We start from the raw sequence: 24211 nt of genomic DNA on the forward strand, positions 1-24211 counted from the left end.
TTTATGTTCTTACATTTTCCTTGCACATGATTGGGTATTTTTTATTTCCCCCCCCCCCACAATTTTTAGAATGTTTCCGCACTTATCGCATAGCTAAAATAAAAGCTGTTAATGGTATATTTAATAGATCAAAAAGGAGCAAATAAGAGAAGTTAACTTTCAGCGTTGATATATAAAAATATTTTATAATTTTTTTTGTAGAAAAAGGCTGCCGTTCACCACAAATTGCTAATGGACATATAACTCAGAAAAATGGCATCCGTTACGATCCTGAAATTGATGGTCATGGATTCTCTACTTCAGATGAAGTCGAAATTGTGTGTGATAAGGGCTATAGACTTCAAGGAAGTAGCCAGAGCACATGCATTGAGAAAAGAACTTGGTATTACTTTGACTTTAACTATTTATGGTCACCAGAGCTGCCAACTTGCATCTAGTGAGTTTATGTCATTATTATTATTATATATTATGCTATACATGGAAAAAAACTATATTACCGTATGCAGCTCTCAAAGTCAAAGAAGTCACAAGACTGTACAGAGCAATTACTGTGTAACTTTGTAAGTGACAATAGGGGGAGATTTATTAAAATCGGAGAACTCAGAATTGGGTGCAGCTGTGCATGGCAGCCAATCAGCTTCTAACTTCAGCTTATTCAATTAAGCTTTTACAATTAAATCTCAAAGCCAATTGGTTTTTATGCAGAGCTGTGCCAGATTATGCCCACTCCAGTTTTAGTAAATCCCCCGCAATGTATTTATAACGTGTTATACTGTTTTTGTTTGTGTAGACCGCCTTTCTCAACTTTAGCAAGATCAGAACCTTGGATGCGTTCAGGGTCGGGCACCTAAATGGATGTGGCATGGATGTCGCATTGGGACACAGTGGCTGTGTCTGTGCAGCTGTGTGTTCCAAAAGACATCTGTGGGACTGCCAGCATATAGATGCATGTAACATCTGTGCATCCCTGTGCCGGAAAAACATGGTCCTGCTCGGGGCACACAAGTAAACACCCTGTGTGAATGAGGCATTAAAGGAAGTTGAAAATAACATACAGTACTTACTGGCCAGATCACTAGGTGGCAATAAAAAAAAAAAAAGAGAAAAGAAAACCAATTAAACGTTATCGCCTAAGGGTCCTTTCACACGTAGCGGACAGTTTTTGTGTCCGCTCCGTGTGTCCGCAAAAGCTCAGCGGGGATCCTCCGTAATCCCCGCTGAGCTGTCGGCGGATAGGGCGGTCCCCGCACACAGTGCAGAGACCGCCCTGTCTCTCCTCCACTCTCCCCTATGGGGAATCGGATGAAGACGGACCATCTGTCCGTCTTCATCCGATCCGTTCCGCCGGACAGAAGAAAATAGGGTTTTTTTTCCGTCCGAAAAACCGGATCCTGACGGACGCGGATGGTTGCGGACGATAACGGATGCTTCATCCGCTAACGGACGCGATCCCATAGGGATGCATTACAAGTCCGTAAACGGACTTGTAATAAACGGACGAACGGTCTGTCAATGTGAAAGGGGCCTAACTGTAGCTAACATAAAAAAACAGAAAAATCAACACAAGGGACATAACTTACAGTTATAGAATGTGTCCCTTGAGCTGATTTCTCTTATTTTAGTAGAAATACTTCTCGGACCATGCCCCACCCACCCCCGCCGCCATTATCTTCCAGTGTGGAGGGTGTTAACGATTAGATAGCCATCAATAGCTCTCACCAAGAGAGCCCAATAATGCCCAGCTTTTCCACCCAGCTCCTCCATTCATAATAGCCGTACTAAACCATTTATTCTTCCAAAACATATACATTTTTGCTCACTGGTACTGACTAGTATTCCAATATTTCTCTTCTCCCTCAATTTCTCTACATCAGTCAGCTAATGTGACCTCAGTGCTGAAAGAGAAGGGCACAGGAGGGTAAAACAAAGATGTTGTGTAGGTGACCGACATCCTCCTTATCAACTGATGAAGTAATTGGTTGTTAGGATGATGGTGGCTAGAAGATCATAATGGTGCATAATGAAAACCTGTGGCTTTGTGTAACTAAAAGGTAGGCTTCATCCACCTACTGTCTTGTATACAATTTTTGGGAAATTTTTAGGCATTTTGCCAAGGCACCCTTGAAGAAACCTTAAGGCACCCCATGGTGCCTGAGCACCCTGGTGAAAAAGGCTGCTCTAAATAAAGGACGTGTCAATGTCCATTCATAGATTATGTTTAATTTATTCACGTTAAGCTGCCATCAGGTACCCACTGTGCCTCAGTTATATCCTAGATCATCCAATCTTGGGGAACTAGCTGTCAAACTACCTTTAAAGAGGGATAGATATCTAAGTCATGACTTGGCGTGCCAGCTGCCCATCTTCTAAGCCAGGGATGTCAAACCCAATATAATTTGCGGGCCTCATCAGTATTATGGTTGCTCTCGAAGGACCAATTGTATCTGTAAAATTATATAATTGTATAAATGTATCCAAAGAATAGGTGCAAAAACTCAACTATGCCCCCCCCCCCCTGCCAAACTGAATCGAACAGTGGGAGTATCTTAAAGGGGGAATAAATACCAGGAGTGTGCTAAATACCAGGAGTGTGCTATGTGCAGAGTTCAGGGGTGCCCTATGCACTGAGTGCAGCGTTCAGGGGTGTGCTAGGTACATAATGCAGAGTTCAGGAGTGCACTTTGTACAGAGTGCAGGGTTGAGGAGTGCACTACATTCAGAGTGCCGGGTTTACAGGTGTGCTATGCAGTGTGCAGGGTTCAACTCTCTTTCACAGGCTGTCTACCTCTCCTCAGTTCTGACCTCACACATATCTATCCACAGCCCTCATCTCTCCCCCCCGCCCCCAAAAGCTCCTTGCATATTACCTTCCCGGCCCATCTCTAGTACCTCCTGGCAGTGTAGACGGCTCCGACTCTCTCACTTGCAGGGAGATCAATGGTCAGTGTCTGTGCACCCAGGCACAGATGGGGATCACAGAGCAGCTTACCACATAATGTCCCATCCCACACTGCACCTGCATCTCCCTCGTCCCTGCCATGAGTGCAGATGTTGGGGGCAAGAACTGGAGGTGGCCACGTCCTGGCTAAAAAAAAAAAGGCCTGGGGGGCCACATAACACATGTGTTCTATGCCATGGATTACTTTTAGAGCAGTTGATTCAGCAGTAGGAGGATGCATTGGGGGCTATTTACGAAAGGCAAATCCACTTTGCACTACAGTCGATGAAGATCCGAAGAAGGCCATGCAAGGAGAATAAAAAACAGCATTTTAGCTTTCACATGATTGGATAATAAAATCAGCAGAGCTTCCCCTTATTTCAGATCTACCCCTCAGATTTACAGCGACTGCACTTCCAAGTGCACTTGTAGTGCAAGGTGGATTTGCCTTTCGTAATTAATCCCCATAATCAGTTTTCTAAAAATGTAAACTACTTTATTTTTTCTTTCAGTTATGCAATATTATTTGTATCTAATATATATATACTATAGAAATATACTGTAACAAATGTAAGTACTATACAAAAATAAGTGTAACTAAACTCTATTTGGACAATATAAAGCATTGTATATAAAAAACAATTGCAAATTTTTAAATAAAATAGGGCTAGATTCACAAAGAGATACGACGGCGTATCTCCTGATACGCCGTCGGATCTCTGAGATCCGACGGTCGGATCTATGCGACTGATTCATAAGAATCAGTTACGCATAGATCTCCCTTAGATCCGACAGGTGTAAGTGACTTACACCGTCGGATCTTAGGCTGCAATCTTCCGCTGTCCGCTAGGTGGCGTTTCGTGTTTTACTCGCGAATAATATGCAAATGATGAGATACGCCGATTCAGAAACGAACGCCCGCCCATCTCTTTTTTTATGTCGTTTGCGTTCGGCTTTTTCCGGCGGATAGTTACCCCTACTATATGAGGGGTAGCTAATGTTAAGTATGGCCGTCGTTCCCGCGCCGAGTTTTGAATTTTAACGTCGTTTGCGTAAGTCGGTCGCGAATACGGATGGCCGTAATTGACGTTAATGCCGAAAACAATGACGTCCTAGCGACGTCATTTGGAGCATGCGCACTGGAAAGTTTCACCGGCGGCGCATGCGCAGTTAAATCGGCGCGGGGACGCGCCTGATTTAAATTGTACACTCCCCCTAGCTGCGGAATTTGAATTCCGCCGGGAGAGTTACGATCCGCCGGCGCAAGTTTGGAGGTAAGTGCTTTGTGAATACTGCACTAGCCTCGCAAAATTGCGCCGGCGGATCGTAAATCACATAGATTACGTGGATCTAAAGATCCGCTAATCTATGTGAATCTAGCCCATAATGTTTTTCATTTTTTTACATTCTTTGTTGCATCCTCTGTGCTGCTTATCCCCTCCAGCCTTTCAGCCATTTCCTGTCTACATGCACACGGTCCAGCATCGGCTGCATGTCACTGCACTGAACCGTCCTGATAGCGACAACCGTGGACTGTGTTAGCACAATGTGTGTCAGCACAGCTGCTTGTTGTACATGTAGCGGGGGTGCATGTGACAGCGTGACAACACAGAGCACAAATGAAAGTTACAGTTGTCACCCTATAAAAGGAAATGGTGGAAGGATCACCAGGAATTCCATAATGAAAGCTGAAGATTTCTATATATTTAAAACAGTTTTTGAAATTATATTAATATGGTAATGCATACTTGAGATTTTAGTGACTGGCTTTAGATCTATTAATTTCATCATGTTTCCTAATATATACACACTTTTCTGTATTACAGATAATTATGTTCAAGATAAGGTGATGATGACCCACCTGAAACTGTCCATAAATCAAACTCAAAACAACCACGTTTTCAGAGAATATCTGTATTTTAGTGCATTCTTTTTACTCTTACTTTCTTCAAAATTAACTTGCAATAAAACAAGAAAAAATAGAGTGTGTGGCATTGAAAACTGTCAGAATGGTAAATCTGATGTCTCTAGCCCCTTTTTTTCCGGGAGTTATGGGAAATGGCCCTCCCTAAACAGACTTTGGCCCTAACTCTGCAGGTAATAGGGAGAAACAGAACCTTTGCTAAATCTGGCCATAGACTGTTTGAATCTCGTCCGGTTCAGTAGGAACTGTCTGACATTCGAACCATGTATGGGCAGGTTGATTTTACCCAAGTTGATAGATCAATCAACTTGAGTACAGCCAGCCTGCTGGATTTTACATGCGATTATTGCTAGCGGCTGTCATAGGGGATTCCCTTCTTAGCAAATTAACCAGTAATGCATGCAGAGGAACTACTGCAACCAGCATATAATAATGACTATAAGTATATACAGTAGATGCACACCAGTATAGACTTAATGCAATCTTTATGTGATAAAGGATTAACAGTAGTAGATGCATCTAATTTATAAACATAGAATATTAGCAAATTAACCCAACATAAGTCCTTGTGGTGTTGTAAATATAAACCCTGGTATTAGGGGTGCGCATCTTCACTGGTTTCACGATTCAATTACGATTATCTTGTCCACGATTCGATTAGATTCAGCGGTGCATCACGATTACTGCGCAAGTGCGCATGGTTAAAAACTTTTTATCCAAAAATTCAAGAAGTCAGAAAAACTAAATTTTTCTCCAGTGGCAGAGGGATGGTGGGATCAGAGGCAGAGGCATGGTGGGATAAGAGGCATGGTAGAATCAGAGGGATGGTGGGGTCAGAGGCATGGTGGGATAAGAGGCATGGTAGAATCAGAGGGATGGTGGGGTCAGAGGCATAGTGGGATCAGATGCATGGTGGGACGGTGGGATCAGGGGCATGGTGGGATCAGACTGGGATGGTGGGATCAGATGCATGGTGGGATCAGAGGCATGGTGGGATCAGACTGGCATGGTGGGATCAGACTGGGATGGTGGGATCAGATGCATGGTGGGATCAGACTGGCATGGTGGGATCAGACTGAGATGGTGGGATCAGACTGGCATGGTGGGATCAGACTGAGATGGTGGGATCAGACTGAGATGGTGGGATCAGACTGGGATGGTGGGATCAGAAGCAGAGGGGTGATGGTAGTGGAGGGATGGGATCAGTGATACTGGCACTCAACTACTATTAGTGTCAGTCGATTCCTTTTTCCTCCAAGCTGCTCAGTGTGTCTTCCGGTGCTTCTAGTGATTCCTCTCCTCATGTCCTCCCCTGCACTGTACTGGCTGTCAGATCACCAGCTGACTTTCCTATTCAGTGAAGGGGAGGGGCCTTTATCCACCATTCAGTGCTCTGCCTCTGTGTTTCTCCTGGAGAGGCAGAGCACTGCACGGAGTGACGGATGATATCATCAAAAAAACGGTTCAGGAGACTCGCAGCATCGGTCCAGCATCGTGAACATTCAAATCGCGATGCTGCGATTATATTCAACACCCCTACCCAGGGCCGTCTTAATAGCATCATGGGCCCCTGGGCAAAGAAATTCTCTGGGGCCCCTACAATGGACACATAGTACCCCCTTTTGCAGTGGACATACAGTGCATGTAAACTTTTGGCTCTGTGCCCACCTACAGCACTGCACTCACCTATACCAATCAGGCAGGCAGAAGGAGGGAGCAATCCAAGCCTTTTGGTGCAAACAGTGCTGGACAGCTGGTCTCACCATGACACCAATATGCTACTTTCAGGGCTCTCAGTGCTGCCGACTCAACAGCTCCCACTCCTACCCAGCAGCCTTTGAGTCCCGAGCATTCAAGCTGCATGGGGCGGGGTCAGAGCATCATTGGCGCTCTGGCCCTGCCCCTCCCTGCTGGCTGTGAAATAATAGGTATCGTTCTGCACAGCGCACCGCTGCCAGCCTGCCTCCCCTGTGTATCCATCAGTCTCAGTGCCATCATGGGGCCCCCAATTTCAGGGCAGCGTGGGCTCAAGTACCAGCTGCTTTGGGCAAAATGCAGGGGCCCCAATGCAGATGGGGCCCCTGGGCAGTGCCCTCTCATTAAGACAGCCCTGCCCCTACCTGGTATATACAGATGTTTAGTTACAAAGATATGTCCGTATGAAATTGGTAACAGGGACCAGTTGAGGGGCCCCTGGGAGATGATTGCATGTGCAACTCCCTTTCTGGTTACAAAGTGCTAAATACTGGATCAGCTTGGGATGCAGCTACTTGCTGACAAAGTCTGTGCTGTGACATTGGAACTCAGATCAAGCCTATCTACACTGCTTCTCAATTCCTAATAGTCAACCAAGCAGCAGGACCTCTAGCTACAACTTGGAATTTTTTGGGCAGATATTGGAATTAAAATATACATCTGAATTATTTAACCAAGCTGTAAAATGTCAGAACACCTTCCTAGAACTGAACTTTAATGTATTGGTTCTGTATACAATTACCTATGTGGTTATTTTGTTCTGGTTGCATACAACAAAGTGTGTAAGGTAATAAATTCAGAACAATACTCACTATAACCTCTTTCTTCTGACACCTCTTCCTAGTGCCCTACATTATTAGCAACCAGTGGCGGTTCGTCCATAGAGGGCGCTGGAGCGCCGCCACCTCTGGCTCTCACCGCCACTGAGTCTAATAACATAGATTCATGCATTGCACAAATCTATGTTATTGTCCCGTTGCCGCCCACTATTCAGCTGGCCGGATGTTGAGCGCCAGCCAGCTGAATAACGGCAGCTGGTTGGCTGTACGAAAGTGCCTATCAGAGCCAGCGGCTCTGATAGGCTTTCCGAGTACAGCCCTCGGGTCCCCGGGAAGCTTATCCTCGGAACACACGGTATGTGCGCTCCTTGGATAAGACTGACAGGCGTCTCAGCCAATCAGGTTGGCCGGTTCTGGCTACCGGTAACCTGATTGGCTGAAGCGTCATCGAGGGCGGGAGAAGACATTGAGGCGAGGGTCGATGACGTGGAAGGCTGACTCCAGTAAAGGTAAGTGCCGGGCGGGGGGGGAAAGGGGCACAGCGGCGACGAAGGGCACAGTGACATCAATGGGGACAATTGACACAGCGGTGACAATTAAAGGGCACAGTGACATCAATGGGGACAATTGACACAGCGGCGACAATTAAAGGGCACAGTGACGAGTCTGACGACAATAGGCACAGTGGAGACAATTGGCACAGCGGCATGAATGGGCACAGTGGTGACAATTAAAGGGCACAGTGGTGACAATTAAAGGGCACAGTGGCGACAATTGATGGCACAGTGGCTGTGTTTGATGGCATGGCACAGTGGCTGCATTTGATGGCATGGCACAGTGGCTGCATTTAATGGCACAGTGGTGACAATTGATGGCACAGTGGCTGCGTTTGATGTCATGGCATAGTGACTGCATTTGATGGCATGGAACAGTGGTGCGAATTGATGGCACAATGGCTGCGTTTGATGGCATGGCATAGTGACTGCATTTGATGGCATGGAACAGTGGTGACAATTCATGGCACAGTGGCTGCGTTTGATGGCATGGCATAGTGACTGCATTTGATGGCATGGAACAGTGGTGACAATTCATGGCACAGTGGCTGCGTTTGATGGCATGGCATAGTGACTGCATTTGATGGCATGGCACAGTGGTGCGAATTGATGGCACAGTGGCTGCGTTTGATGGCATGGCAGAGTGGTGACAATTGATGGCACAGTGGCTGCATTTGATGGGCACAGTGAGGCTTCAATTTTTTTTCCCGTTTGCGCCCCTCCAAAAATTTTGAGCACCAGCCGCCACTGTTAGCAACTCCACCTATTCCTCTGCTTGCCATGTTCTCCAACCTAGAAAATCTCCCTTTATGTTCCATCTTCCTGCCTATAAATTACCCTGACCTCCCCTAGTAGACTTTTACATTCATTCTACATTGCTGCTCCCCCCTGAATTGATTGCTTTTGGAAGACTTGGTGAGAGTGGACTAAGTATCCCTAGCCTACTTTTGACCGTGTTACAGACTTACCCAAATAGTATATGGGGAAAAAAATACTGAATAAACACAAAATAATTTATGTCACAGCAAGATATAGGAAATGTGAAACTTACCTCCAACAAAACACCCAGCTGGTATTTGTTCTTGATCAAACTGCTAGCTTTGCAAGATCATGTGACAGGCAGCATGCCTACATTATGTTATTAATGTTACAACCCAACCTCAAGACCTACCCCCTGAATGTTAATCATCAGGCCGCAATGGAGCAGAAAAATGCTGTAAAAAATGGTTCCACTTCATTTACTGGAAATATTGCCAATTATGTAAGGCTAATGCGGATGGCTGAGTGTGCAGGGATATCACTTGTTCCCGTACCCACAACAACCCACAGACAAACTGACGTGCCGGGCTGCCATTCATTCTTAACGGCACCCCCAAAAAATACAGCGGGTGCAGGAACTGCCGAGAAATTGCATGGTGCAAAAGCACCATTCAATTTTCCTGCCGCTGCGCTTTAAAAAATGGTGCAGGTACCTTTTTCCTGCATGAAACACAAGCATAGGAGCCCATTTAAATGATGCAATGCATACTAGCCCATTATGCTTTTTATTTGCAGGGTTTGTACGGAGCAAAAGAGGAAGTAAAACCCATCAGGGGTTTAATTACTCTTTAAAGCTACTCTTGCAGGTGGGTTAACCCCACAGTACACCCAAAACTGCATTCAAAGCACGCCCCCTAAAGGGACCAAAACCCAAATAACAAGAGAACATACCTGCTTTCCATGATTCATCCCTTTCATCCCGTACAATCAATATATATACCAAATTGAAGGATGTTTAGTACATAACTCATTTAAATTCCTCTTTTAATTGTCAATCAGTGCAGATAAACAAATCACATTTTCTTGATGAGTTTCGAATGAACCATGTTCTTTGTAAATCTAAATGAACCACATGCTTTGTCAAGTTTATTTCTTATCAATTTATCAGCCATTGTATCTAATTTTTAGGGACTCTTTAAAGTGGAGCTCCACCCAAAAGGGGAAGTTCGTGTTAAGGATTCCCCCCTCTTACAGTATGCCACATTTGGCATGTAATTTTTTTGTGGGGGGAGCAGGTACTTAGTTTTGACAGGTTACCCAGCTCCCACTTTCGCTCAGGCTGCCTAGGCAACTCAAGCAGGATTCTCCTTTTCCCCTCTCTCCCTGAAATCTTCTGGGAGTCCCAGGTCCCAGAAGACTACCCAACTATTGAGGAGGCGCAGCACGACTTGCGCATTTGCTGTGCACACCTGGCTGTGAAGCCGCAATCTGTGACAGCCAGGTGCCCACACTTGTAATGCCGGCCCCTGTGGAGAGGCAAGAGATAGAAGCGCGGGTTCGGACAGCCACATTGCTGGATCTTGGGACAGGTGAGTGTGTGTTTATTAAAAGCCAGCAGCTACACTTTTTGTAGCTGCTGACTTTTAATAACCACAAAAATTACTGGAACTCCGCTTTACTGACCAGAATAGTTCCACTGGATTGGTGTAGGGCCAATGTGGTGCTTATATTTAAAAAGGATCAAAGTTTTTACCAAGTAACTATAGACCTGTTAGTTTAACTTCTATAGTCGGGAATACTGGAGAGTTTAATAAAAGACCACATAGATGAGTTCTTGCTGGGAAAAAATATATTAAGCAACAGAGAGCATGGATTCATGAAAGACAGATGTTGTCAAACAAACCATAAATCTTTTTATGAGGAGGTAAGTTAAACCTTGGACAGAGGGGTGGCTGTGGACGTGGTATACTGTACCTTTCGAATGAAGCTGAGGGTATTCTGACTCCGATTGTTGTAAAGCGATCTATGCCTTGTGAGACCTCTATGCTTGGCCTATATAAGCAGATATAATCACTGAGGACAATCCTCATTCGATAGCTTGAACTCACCAAGTACCGATTCTATTCACAGAGGTGCTTTTATTCCGGAACATGGGGTTACAGCAGATGACAGGATACAACAGATGAATAGATTGTGGTACTTATGCAGTCAAAAGATGTTATTGTCTGTAGCTTACTATGCAGAATACATGTGCCCTGTTACATGTGGCCCGCTAGCTGCCTCCATTACAAAGGAAGTACCAAACACTGGAAGAAGGGGTGGAGCATTACATACAAAGGAAGTGTGTCATGCATCAGGGAAAGAAACATAGAAAATACAAATGCATACCACAAAAGGTCATGACAGCGTGTGAACTAAACATAACATCTATAAAAAATGGTTCAGAGAAACAATATATATATAAATTCTATGCCCCATTGGGGTGGCACAGAGGGTAAAGGTGATGAACTGGCCAAGCATGTCTCCAGACCTAATGAGCATCTGTGGGGCATTCTCAAATGGAAGGTGGAGGAGCGCAAGGTCTCCAACATCCACCAATTTTGTGATGTCGTCATGGAGGAATGGGAGGGGTCTACAGTGGCAACCTGTGAAGCTCTGGTGATTTTCATGCCCAAGAGGGTTAAGGCAGTGGTGGAAAATAATGGTGGCCTCACAAAATATTGACATTTTGGGCCCAATTTGAAAATTTTCACTTAGGGGTGTACTCACTTTTGTTGCCAGCGCTTTAGACATTAATGGCTGTGTGTGGCGTTATTTTGAGGGGACCTTAAATTTACAAGCTGTACACTCACTACTTTACATTGTAGCAAAGTGTCATTTCTTCAGTATTGTCACATGAAAAGATATAACAAAATATTTACAAAAATGTGAGGGGTGTATTCACTTTTGTGAGATACTGTATATAGTTTTAGATATTATATATATATAATAAATCATCTTGTATTGAATCTATGGAATTTGTACCTGAAGGCAGCCACATAAAGTATGTGTGGTGATATTAGCACTCCTCCAATGCAACCTTTTTGCAAATATGTGGCCTCTCAGCAGCTGGGTCTTGGCACCGATTGATCACATATTTGCGTCAAAAATAGCGCCAATGGAGCTGTGCCAAGACTGCGCGTCCTGCGTTCAGATATGAATAGAGGGGCTAGATGCACTACCGCTGTCTGTGTCTATGGAATTTACTTTCCCTAATTGTCCTGATTACCGGACCGGATCACTGAAATAAAAGTGAAGGAAAATGCAGCATTTTAAGCTGTTACCAGAGCAGAAATAGCAGGGAAATCCTCCACTTTCTAAGAAGAGATTTTTCAGATTGCTTTCTATATACTTTAAATAATGTATTATTTATATATATTCTAAAACATTTGAAGCATGTTCTTAACCACTTCCAGACCTTAGGTGTTTTTCAGATTTGGTGTTTGCAAGACTAAAACAGTTTTTTCTGCTAGAAAATTACTTAAAACCCCCAAACATTATATATTTTTTTTTCTAACACCCTAGAGAATAAAATAGTGGTCATTCCAATACTTTTTGTCACACCATATTTGCGCAGCGGTCTTACAAGCGCACTTTTTTTGGAAAAAATTCACTTTTTTGAATAAAAAAATAAGACAACAATAAATTTGGCCCAATTTTTTTATATATTGTGAAAGATAATGTTACGCCGAGTAAAATGATGCCCAATATGTCACGCTTAAAAATTGCGCCCGCTCGTGGCATGGCGTCAAACTTTTACCCTTAAAAATCTCGATAGGCGAAGTTTAAAAAATTCTAGAGATTGCATTTTTTGAGCTACAGAGTAGCTCTAGGGCTATAATTATTGTTTTCGCTCTAACGATCGCGGCGATACCTCACTTGTGTGATTTGAACACCGTTTTCATATGCGGGCGCTACTCGCGTATGCGTTCGCTTCTGCGCGCGAGCTCGTCGGGACGGGGCGCTTTAAAAAAAAATTTTTTTGTTTTCTTATTTATTTTTATTTTTTTTATTACTTTTTACACTAAAAAAATAAATAAAATAATTTGATCACTTTTATTCCTATTACAAGGAATGTAAACATCCCTTGTAATAGAAAAAAGCATGACAGGTCCTCTTAAATATGAGATCTGGGGTCAAAAAGACCTCAGATCTCATATTTGGGCTTAAATGCAAAAAAAAAAAAAAAAAATGTAATTTTTTCAAATGACCAAAAAAATTTTTTGTCTCTTTAAGAGGCTGGGCGGGACTGACGTTTTGACGTCACTTCCGCCCAGCCGAGCTATGGGGACGGGCGAAGGAGATTTTTCCTTCAGTCTCGTCCCCGCTCACCAGCCGACAGCACTCGATCGCCTCCGCCGCTACCGACGGCTACGGTAAGCGGCGGAGGTCGCGGGAGAGCGGCGGGGAGGGGACAGGCCCCTCTCCCGCCACCGATAACGGCGATCTCGCGGTGAATCCGCCGCGGAGACCGCCATTATCGGATTCCAGACCGCGCACCCTAAAGATCGATACCTCGGTTGTGGCAGCAGCTGCTGCCGTTACCGAGATATCAATCTTTAAAAACAGGACGTACATCGTCGTGCGCAGGTCTGGAAGTGGTTAAAATCAGTTTTTTAGACTATTTTTTTGTTAACTCTATGGCCCTTAGACAAACACAGGCAGCGCAAATCCTCCCGATATCCTGGTCAGATCATGCTCCAGTCTTACTGACTATAGCACTAGGGGTCCCCATCCGCAGACCATGCACCTGGCGGCTGAATACGCTTCTTCTACAACACCTTCCCTCAAAATCCGAACTAGAGATAGCCATGAAGTATTACTTTGCGGAGAATGAAGAGCCGGACACGACGCCTCCCGTCTTGTGGGAAGCCCACAAGGCTGTGATGCGAGGAAAATATTTAGCCCTGTCGGCCGCCATGAAGAAAGACGCGCAGGCCCTGAGACTTCAGACTGAAGGGGAGCTTAGGGTGTTGGAGGGCCAGTTGCAGAGCTCCCCCACCTTGGCGCTCCTTAAAAAGATCACCTCCCTGCGGGCGACCCTGAGTGACCTAGCGATAGGTCGGTGGAAAAAGCCTTGGTCAGACTAAGGCAGTTGTTCTATGATAAGGGGAATAAGGCCCACTCCCTCCTGGCTCGGAAACTGCGGGACAGCACGCAGGCCTCGACGCCTCACCAAATTAAATCTGCCACGGGTACCTTGCTTACGCACCCAAGGGACGTAGTCCACTCATTCGCGGAATTTTACACACATCTTTATAACAACCCGGACATTCCAAGCAGCCCGCTCTCTCCCGACGTAGCCCGACGTATGGCCCAATATCTGGAGAATAGTGGGGTCTCCCGGCTGAGGCCTGAGGACTTGTCCTCTCTAAATGCCCCGATTACGGAAGAAGAATTAGAGTCCACCATCAAATCCATGCCATCTAGCAAGGCCCCAGGGCCAGACGGCTTCCCTTATGAATATTATAAAGCGTTTCATCCTATATTGCTCCCCTACATGTGCAAACAATTCAATGCATTTCTTCGTGAGACCCCCATCCCAGTGGACATGCAGAGGTCCTTCGTCACAGTGATACCCAAACAGGATAAGGACCCTTCCATCTGTGCCAACTATAGGCCTATCGCCCTTTTAAACTCAGACCTCAAAATCTTCACTAAAGTACTCTCTGTCCGTCTGAACGCAGTCCTCCCCTCCCTTATCCATAAAGACCAGGTGGGCTTTGTCCCTCTCCGCCAAGCAGGTGACAACACCAGGAAGATAATCGACCTGGTGGAGGTGGCGAACAGGGAAGGCCTGCAGTCTCTGCTACTCAGTTTGGACGCGGAAAAGGCCTTTGATCGCCTGGGCTGGCCCTTCCTGTTCGCCACGTTACAACACGTGGGATTCCGGGGACCCTTCCTGCAGGCGATTCGGCACCTATATGCAAACCCCTCCTCCCAAGTTAAGACTCCCTTCGCCCTCTCCCCCTCATTCCCGGTGACAAATGGCACCAGGCAGGGCTGTCCGCTTTCCCCCTTGCTATTCGCATTATGTGTAGAACCCCTGGCGGCCACTATCCGAGGGAACGCTAGTATTAAGGGCATTATGGTCAGAGAAATCGGGAGTTCAAGGTCTCGTTGTTCGCAGATGACGTGATTTTGACTCTGACCCAGCCTAGAACATCCCTTCCGAATCTCCACGCGGAACTCGATCGGTACAGCGCTCTTTCGGGGTATAAAATTAATGCGTCCAAATCGGAGGCGCTCCCGCTTAACATGCAGATTGGTGAAGCGACCCATCTGCAAATGAACTTCCCCTGCACGTGGAAAACAACCGCTCTAAAGTACTTGGGTGTTTATATTACCCCGAGCTTTGGCACACTTTATCAGGAAAATTTCCCCCCGCTCTTCCGCTCCATCAGAGCCCTCCTGTTACAGTGGAGAAAGCATCATATATCTCTCCTGGGGAGAGTCACGTCGGTGAAAATCACTATCCTCCCAAAGGTCCTATACTTGTTCCAAACACTACCCATCCAAGTCCCGTATGCCCACCTGAGAAAACTCCAGACAGATCTGTTGCAGTTTACTTGGAACTACAAGCGTCATAGGATACCATGGTCAGTCCTGACGGCGGCGCGTACGGATGGAGGCCTGGCCTTCCCAGACCTTGTCAGGTACTATCAAGCGGCCCAGCTGCGAGCCATAGCTTCTTGGTTTACACTGCGTTCATATAACAAGTGGACGGAAATTGAGAAGCTATGGCTGGCCCCAGTTCACCCCAATAGTCTCCTGTGGAGCGCAAATGCGGACGTAGACCCCGATCGCATGCTTGGCCCAATGTCGGTGCTCCGACGGATGTGGCGTAAGCTAATACCCCACCATAGGCTGACCTCCAGTGGCTCGCTCCTGACCTCTTTTGCCTGTAACCCCAAGGTGCCGGACAGCCTCACCCACCGCATGTCATTCCCGTGGACCTCTAGGAACCTCTTCCACTTTGGCAATCTGGTTGACCCTTTGACCCGTAAATTACGCTCCTTTGCTGAACTGCGGTCCCAACACGGTCTCCCGAACCGGGAATTCTACGGGTATCTCCAAATACGCCATTATGCCTTGTCGATAGCTCCAAAATTGCAGTTTTCCCCCCCGAATCCGTTTGAGCGTTTGATTCTGGCGGGGTCGGCTCAGAGGGGATTGATCTCGGGGATATACTCTATACTGAAGGCCTGGCCCATGGAGGCGAAGGGCAAGCATGCATACATGATTAAATGGGAAAAGGCCCTGGGCGAGGAGATCCCTGTGGAACAATGGCACGAGATCTGGGGGCAGGCGGCAAAGAGCTCGATTTGCACGTTATACAAAGAAAACATTTATAAAATTCTGTGTTTCTGGTACATGACCCCGGACGTCCTCCATGCCATCTATCCCACTAGCTCGGACCGCTGCTGGCGGTGCCTGGGGGCGAGGGGCACCCTCCTCCATGTATACTGGGAGTGCCCACTGATTGCTCCTTTCTGGGACTCGGTCCGGCAGCTGCTGGAGCGGCTCCTAGAGAGGAAGATCCCTTCCTCCCCAAAATATTTCATCCTGGGACTTCCTCCAGTAAGACTACCGCCTCCATATAAGAAACTGGCCCGACACATTCTCACAGCAGCCCGCTGCCTGGTGGCGTTGCATTGGAAGCGTCGGTCTCCCCCTCCCCCTGAAGCCCTATACGCGGGGATTAAAGACGTGGAGATCATGGAGGGGATGACGGCCAGGTTACGGGATCGGCAGGAGGCTCACGACAAGGTCTGGGAACTGTGGCACCGCCGGGAGGATCCACCCTGAGAAGGTACATGGGCCGAAATGACGACACTCCCTCTCTCCATCACTTTCCCTTTCTTTTCCCCTCTTTTCTTTCCTTTTTCTCTTTGGAGACCCCTAGTGTCTCCGGTTGCTTTGATACTTAGAAGTTAAGTCTACTGCTCAGTTTAGCCATAACATGTGGTTAGTCCGGAAGGACAATGGCCAGCTTGCACTTCGCCATGTTGGCGGCACTGGTTTTAATAGGCAAGCTGGCATACTTGCAATTGCTAGGCAGAGATAACATGCACGCCCTAGGCTACTGTTAAGGTGTTTATTCTTTATGTTCCCCCTGCGGGCCTGGGGCTCTGTATGGCTGTATGTTATGTACATTTGAACCATTGACCAATAAAATTGTTATTGATAAAAAAAAAAATCAGTTTCTGTTAATTTGTCTAATTTAATGTTTTCTGCGTTCTTATAATGAAGACAGAAACATAACTTTCATTATTTATTCAATATACATGTCTATTGATGCATATCAGTGTGCCCCTGCATGAAAATATAATACCTTTCTAGTAAGCAATTTTAATTCTACACAGTTCCCACTAGAGTGCACCAGCGTTCCTTTGGACAGTCTAGTTAATTTTTATTTATTTTTTTATTTTGGGGTTAATCAAACCACACAGTGTGCATTTGAGCTGGTCTGCAGCGGGATCACATGCTGCCAAGCACGGCACGGTGATGTTAAAATGAGTTGCAGTTCTTTTTTTTTTAAACCCTATGTAATTCTAAGCACTGTGCAAAAATGTTCCTGTTTTTTTCACATTAATGCAGAGCGATGATTTGCACTGAAGCCAAAGAACACAAGGCAATGTGCCCTGGGCCGCAGCACACCAACACACATAACATATATTAGCACATGTTTTATATACAGTGGGCCAGATTCAGGTAACACTTACGCCGACGTATGTGAAGATACGCCGCGTAAGTGCACAGATGCGCCATCGTATCTATGCGCCTGATTCTTATTACAAGATACGCCTTAAATTTGGCTTCATCGGACCGCCGTAAGTTTCCTACGCCGTCGTATCTTGGGTGCATATTTATGCTGGCCGCAAGGGGCGCTTCCATTGATTAACGCGTTTAATATGTAAATGAGCGAGATACGCCGTTTCACGAACGTACTTACGCCTGTCGCTGTAATCTACGCCGTTTACGTAAGGCGTACGTTTGGCGTAAAGTTAAGCCTCATAAAGCAGGGGTAAGTCATGTTAGGGTATGGACGTTGGAACAGCCGTCGTATTTTACGTCGTTTACGCAAGTCGTATGTGAATGGGGCTGGGCGTAGGTTACGTTCACGTCGTAGGCATTGAGCCGTCGTATCTTAGGGAGTAAATTCAAAGTGATTCTGAGCATGCGCGCCCATGCGCCGTTCGTTTGGCCTTTCATTTGCATGGGGTCACGGTTCATTTAAATGTATCATGCCCACTACCTTCCTACTTTGAATTAGGCGGGCTTACGCCGGCCAATTTACGTTACGCTGGCGCAACGTAGGGAGTGAGTGCTTTGTGAATACTGCTCTTGCCTCTCAGAGTTACATCGGCGTAGCGCATATGAGATGCGCTACGCCGGCACAAAGATGCGCCGAGCTACCTGAATCTGGCCCAGTATATATATACAGTATATATTGGGCCAGATTCAGGTAGGGAGCGCGTAACTCTGTGCGGGCGTAGCGTATCCTATTTACGCTACGCCTCCGCAACTTTGACAGGCAAGTGCATTATTCACAAAGCACTTGGGGCCAGATTCACAAAAGAGATACCTGTGATCCGCCCGTCCTAACTATGCGACTGATTCATAGAATCAGTTACGCATAGATAGCCATAAGATCCGACAGGTGTAATTGACTTACACCGTCGGATCTTAGGATGCAATTTTAGGCCGGCCGCTAGGTGGCGATTCCATTGCGGTCGGCGTAGAATATGCAAATGACTAGTTACGGCGATCCACGAAGATCCGCGCGTTCGACGCAATCCCATACGTCGTCGCTAGTCGTTTTTACCTGTTGCAAAGTTACACCTGCTTTAACATGGCTTATCTTTAGATCAGCCATGTTAAAGTATGGCCGTCGTCCCCGCGTCGAATTTCGATTTTTTTTTTTTTGCGTAAGACGTCCGGGAATACGAAACGCCGTAACGCACGGCACATTAAAAAAAAACTTTGGGGCGCTGTAATTTCGCGCAATGCACGTCGAGAAATTTCCTAACGGAGCATGCGCAGAACGTTTGGCGCGGGGAAGCGCCTAATTTAAATAGTGCCCGCCCCATTTGAATTAGGCGGGCTTGCGCCGAGCGCATCTACGTTTCACCGCCGCAAGTTTACAGGTAAGAGCTTTGTGAATCAGGCACTTACGCTGTACACCTGCGGCGGTGTAACGTAAATGGGATACGTTACGCCGCCGCAGAGTAACGTAATTGTCTGTGAATCTGGACCTTGCTCCGTAAGTTGCGGCGGCGTAGCGTAAATTGGCCGGCGTAAGCCAGCCTAATTCAAATCTGTAAGATGTGGGCGTGTTTTATGCAAAATCATCGTGACCCCACGTAAATGCCATTTTTTACAAATGGCGCATGCGCCGTCTGTGAAAGTATGCCAGTGCACATGCTCCAAATTAACCCGCAAAAAGCCAATGCTTTCGACGTGAGCGTAAATTACGCCCAGCCCTATTTGCGAACGACTTATGCAAACAACCTAATCGACGGAAAATTCGCCGCTGGCCCGACGTCCATACTTAACATTGGCTGCGCCTCATATAGCAGGGGTAACTTTACGCCGGAAAAAGCCTTATGTAAACGGCGTATCTGTACTGCGAAGGCCGGGCGTACGTTCGTGAATAGGCATATCTAGCTGATTTACATATTCTAGGCGTAAATCAGCATACACGCCCCTAGCGGCCAGCGTAAATATGCAGTTAAGATACAACGGCGTAGGAGACTTACGCTGGTCGTATCTAAGACAAATTCTGGCGTATATGATTCTTTGAATCAGGCGCCAAGATACGACGCCTCACAATCAGCGATACGACTGTGTATCTCCTACCTGAATCTGGCCCATTATCTATAGAGTGCATACAGAAAGTATTCACAGCTCTTCACTTTTTCAGTTACAGCCTTATTCCATAATTCATTATCATCCTCAAAAATTCTACAAATAATACCCCATAATGACAACGTGAAAGAAGTTTGTTTGAAATCTTTGCAAATTTATTAAAAAACAAAAAAAATCCAGCCTTTGCTCAATATTTTGTTGAAAAACCTTTGGCACCAATTACGGCCTCAAGTCTTTTTGAGTATGATGCTACAAGCTTGGCACACCTATTTTTGGTAAGAATGTAAGAAATCCTCATACTGTTCCTTCCTGAGGAAATGAGTATATTCCATAAAACACAAGAAGTGGAGGGAGGCTCCACTTTTGATGTGATCTTTTTCTACTATCTAGTAACATGAATTTATAGCATCACACTAGGTTGTCACTGGTATAATGAATCCCTCCCCTCCCCTTTTTGGAAAAAGTATGTGAACCCTTGGATTTAATAACTGGTTGAACCTCCTTTGGCAGCAATAACTTCAACCAAATGTTTCCTGTAGTTGCAGATCAGATGTGCACAACGGTCAGGAGTAATTCTTGACCATTCCTCTTTACAGAACTGTTTCAGTTCAGAAATATTCTTGGGATGTCTGGTGTGAATCGCTTTCTTGAGGTCATGCCACAGCATCTCAATTGGGTTGAGGTCAGGACTCTGACTGGGACTGACTCCAGAAGGCGTATTTTCTTCCGTTTAAGCCATTCTGTTGTTTATTTACTTCTTTGCTTTGGGTCGTTGTCCTGTTGCAACACCCATCTTTTGTTGAGCTTCAACTGGTGGACAGATGGCCTTAAGTTCTCCTGCAAAATGTCTTGATAAACTTGGGAATTCATTTTTCCTTCAATGATAGCAATCCGTCCAGGCTCTGACGCAGCAAAGCAGCCCCAAACCATGATGCCCCCACCACCATACTTCACAGTTGGGATGAGGTTGGTGTGCTGTGCCTCTTTTTCTCCACACATAGTGTTGTGTGTGTCTTCCACAACTCAACTTTGGTTTCATCTTTCCACAGAATATTTTGCCAGTACTGCTGTGGAACATCCAGGTGCTCTTGTGCAAACTGTAAACGTGCAGCAATTTTTTTTTGGACAGTAGTGGCTTCCTCTGTGGTATCCACCCATGAAATCCATTCTTGTTTAGTGTTTTACGTATCGTAGATTCGCTAACAGGGATGTTAGCATATGCCAGAGACTTTTGTAAGTCTTTAGCTGACACTCTAGGATTCTTCTTCACCTCATTGAGCAGTCTGCGCTGTGCTCTTGCAGTCATCTTTACAGGACGGCCACTCCTAGGGAGAATAGCAGCAGTGCTGCAATTTCTCCATTTATAGAGAATTTGTCTTACCGTGGACTGATGAACAGCAAGGCTTTTGGAGATACTTTTATAACCCTTTCCATCTTTATGCAAGTCAACAATTCTTAATCGTATGTCTTCTGAGAGCTCTTTTGTGCGAGGCATCATTCACATCAGGCAATACTTCTTGTTAAAAGCAAACCCAGAACTAGTGTGTGTGTTTTTTATAGAGCAGGGCAGCTGTAACCAACACCTCCAATCTCATCTCATTGATTGGACTCCAGTTGGCTGACACCTCACTCCAATTAGCTCTTGGAGATGTCATTAGTCTAGGGGTTCACATACTTTTTCCACCTGCACTGTGAATGTTTACATGGTGTGTTCAATAAAAACATGGTAACATTTAATTATTTGTGTGTTATCATTTTAAGCAGACTGTGATTGTCTATTGTCGTGACTTAGATGAAGATCAGATCACATTTTATGACCAATTTGTGCAGAAATTCATATCATTGCAAAAGGGTTCACATACTTTTTATTGCAACTGTATCTATTCTTACATGCATGTATTTGTTATAATACTTTGTGGCATTTTAAGATGTATCATAAGTTTTTAATTCTGTATAAATAATCTGTACCTTTAAAAAAAAAAAAAATTACTGTGTTCTTATGTAAGTCCAGGGAATAGGTTCAGGAACTCCGCCCTTCTGAGTCACCTCTTGTCTCCGCCCCCAACCCACCTCCGAGCACTGTTCCTTGGCTCCACCCCTTACCACCTCCCACTACCACCCCTTTTAGAGAATACAGAACCAATTTGTAGTGCCAAGTATTTTGCATGGGACTTGTTAATGATAACAAAAATAGATCTAGTAACAATGGACACCCCAGTGACAATAGATCCACTGCAGCAACAAAGGACTCCCAACAGCCAGCATCAATAGACCCTCCAGCAGCCAGAAACAATAGACCCCTCCTTCAACAGTAGATCCCTCCCAGGGTGGATAAATTACTGGGAGGGGCTGGGCATGACCCAGCTGTCTTGGTCCACGTTGGAACCAATGACAGTATACATGGAAGGTGGAGGCTCCTTAAGAATCAATTTAAAGAACTAGGCTGCAAGATGAAGGGAAGGACCTCCAAGGTGATATTCTCTGAAATATTGCCTGTGCCATGCGCAACACAGGAAAGGCAGGGGGAGATTAGAGAGCTGAATGCATGGCTAAAGACCTGGTGTAGGAAGGAGGGATTTGGGTTTCTAGAGCACTGGGCTGACTTTTCATTGGGGTGCAGCCTATATGCTAAAGACGGTTTGCACTTGAATGGAAGGGGGTCTGCTGTGCTGGGGGAGAGGTTTATGGGAATGCTGGAGGAGTATTTAAACTAGGATTGAGGGGGGAGGGTGAATTAGAATTACATCGAGCAGACAGGTCAGTTAGTGGTCAGACATTAATGGAGAGTGGAATGGGGATAGATGGGGGGAGGGTTATGGCAGGTGACAAGAAAGTTCCCATGTTGCAAACAGCCATTGGAAATAATAGTGCCATTTGTACTACTATAAATTATATGAAAAACACCAGAGAAAAATGTAACAATACATTTAAGTGTTTGTTCACCAATGCAAGAAGTCTGCCAAGCAAAACAGGTGAGCTGGAAGCTCTGATGCATGAGGAGAGCTATGATGTAATCGGTATTGCTGAAACTTGGCTTCAATCCTCACATGACTGGGCTATTAATATTCCTGGCTATGCTCTCTTTCGGAAAGACAGGGTAAAAAGGAAAGGTGGAGGGGTCTGTCTCTATGTGAGAAGTGACCTCAAAGCAAGCGTGAAAGAGAACCTGGTTGATGGAGAGTGTGTTGAGGCTGAAGCATTATGGGTGGAACTGCATACAGATGTGCGTAGTTCAAAATTAATCATTGGAGTTTGTTAAAAAACCACCAAATGTTAATGAGGAGGTGGAGACTCAGCTCCTTGCACAGATGGAAAGGGCTGCAAGGTCTGGGACGGTGATAATAATGGGGGATTTTAACTACCCAGAAATTGACTGGATTAATGGCACTTCTGGGACAGTTAAAGGACAAAAATTTAAAAACCTATTGCAGGACAATTTTATGGTGCAGTTTATTGAGGCCCCAACTAGGAATGATGCCCTGTTGGACCTGATAATTTCAAACCATGCAGAGCTTATTACTAATGTTCAGATAAAGGAACACCTGGGTAGCAGTGATCATAACATGATTTCATTTAATGTTAACTATAAGCAAGAAATACATACAGGAAATATTAAAACACTAAATTTTAAGAGAGCAAATTTTCCAAGGATGAGGGCTGCTCTCCAGGACTTGGACTGGGAGGGACTATTGGCACAGATGAACACAGAACAGAAATGGGAATTCTTCAAAAAGACTGTGTGGAACCTCACTGCAAAGTATGTTCCCATGGGCAATAAGTTTAAAAGGCTAAAAATAAAACCTATGTGGCTCACGGTCAAAGTTAAAAAAGCTATAAACAATAAGAAAGTAGCTTTTAAAAAATATAAAAATGAAGGAACACTAGTGTTGTTTAAATGTTACAAAGAATATAACAGGATATGCAAAAAGGAAATCAAGGATGCAAAAATTCAAAACGAACGACAGATTGCAAAAGATAGTAGGACAAACCCCAAAAAATTCTTTAAATATATTAATAGTAAAAAGGTGAAGTCTGAGCATGTAGGCCCCTTACAAAATAATCTAGAGTGGGTGACTGGGGACAAAGAGAAGGCAAATTTACTAAATGTTTTCTTCAGCTCTGTGTATACAATGGAGCATGGGGGAGCTCATGTCCAAAATGGGGGTGGGAGTGACACAGCCCCAAATCCACAATGGCTCAAAAGTGATATGGTCCAGAAATATTTAGACAGAATAAAGGTGGATAAAGCACCTGGACCTGATGGCATCCATCCACGGATCCTAGGTGAGTTGAGCTCTGTCATTTCAAAGCCACTGTATCTAATATTTAGGGACTCATTAAAGACAGGAATAGTACCACTGGATTGGCGCAGGGCCAATGTGGTGCCCATATTTAAAAAGGGAACAAAGTCTTTACCAAGTAACTATAGACCTGTTAGTTTAACTTCTATAGTTGGGAAGATACTGGAACGTTTAATAAAAGACCACATGGATGAGTTCTTGCTGGAAAAAAACTATTTAAGCAGCAGACAACATGGATTCATGAAAGACAGAAGTTGTCAGACAAACCTGATTTCCTTTTATGAAGAGGT

The 24211-nt window shown here is 45.2% G+C and overlaps 1 protein-coding gene across 2 annotated transcripts in view; it reads left to right on the forward strand.

The window, feature by feature from the left end:
• The window catches only part of LOC120927970 (C4b-binding protein-like), a 62429-nt gene extending 57474 nt beyond the window's left edge, over positions 1 to 4955 (forward strand). For both annotated transcript variants that reach the window (XM_040339011.1, XM_040339003.1), the window contains 2 exons: positions 202 to 436; positions 4765 to 4955. In XM_040339011.1, coding sequence (XP_040194945.1) covers positions 202 to 436; position 4765 — 236 coding nt within the window. In that variant the 3' untranslated portion in view covers positions 4766 to 4955. The remainder of the gene's footprint in view (positions 1 to 201; positions 437 to 4764) is intronic.
• The last annotated feature ends 19256 nt before the right edge of the window (positions 4956 to 24211 follow it).

Source organism: Rana temporaria, chromosome 1, assembly GCF_905171775.1.
Source record: "Rana temporaria chromosome 1, aRanTem1.1, whole genome shotgun sequence".
Classification (NCBI taxonomy): domain Eukaryota; kingdom Metazoa; phylum Chordata; class Amphibia; order Anura; family Ranidae; genus Rana; species Rana temporaria.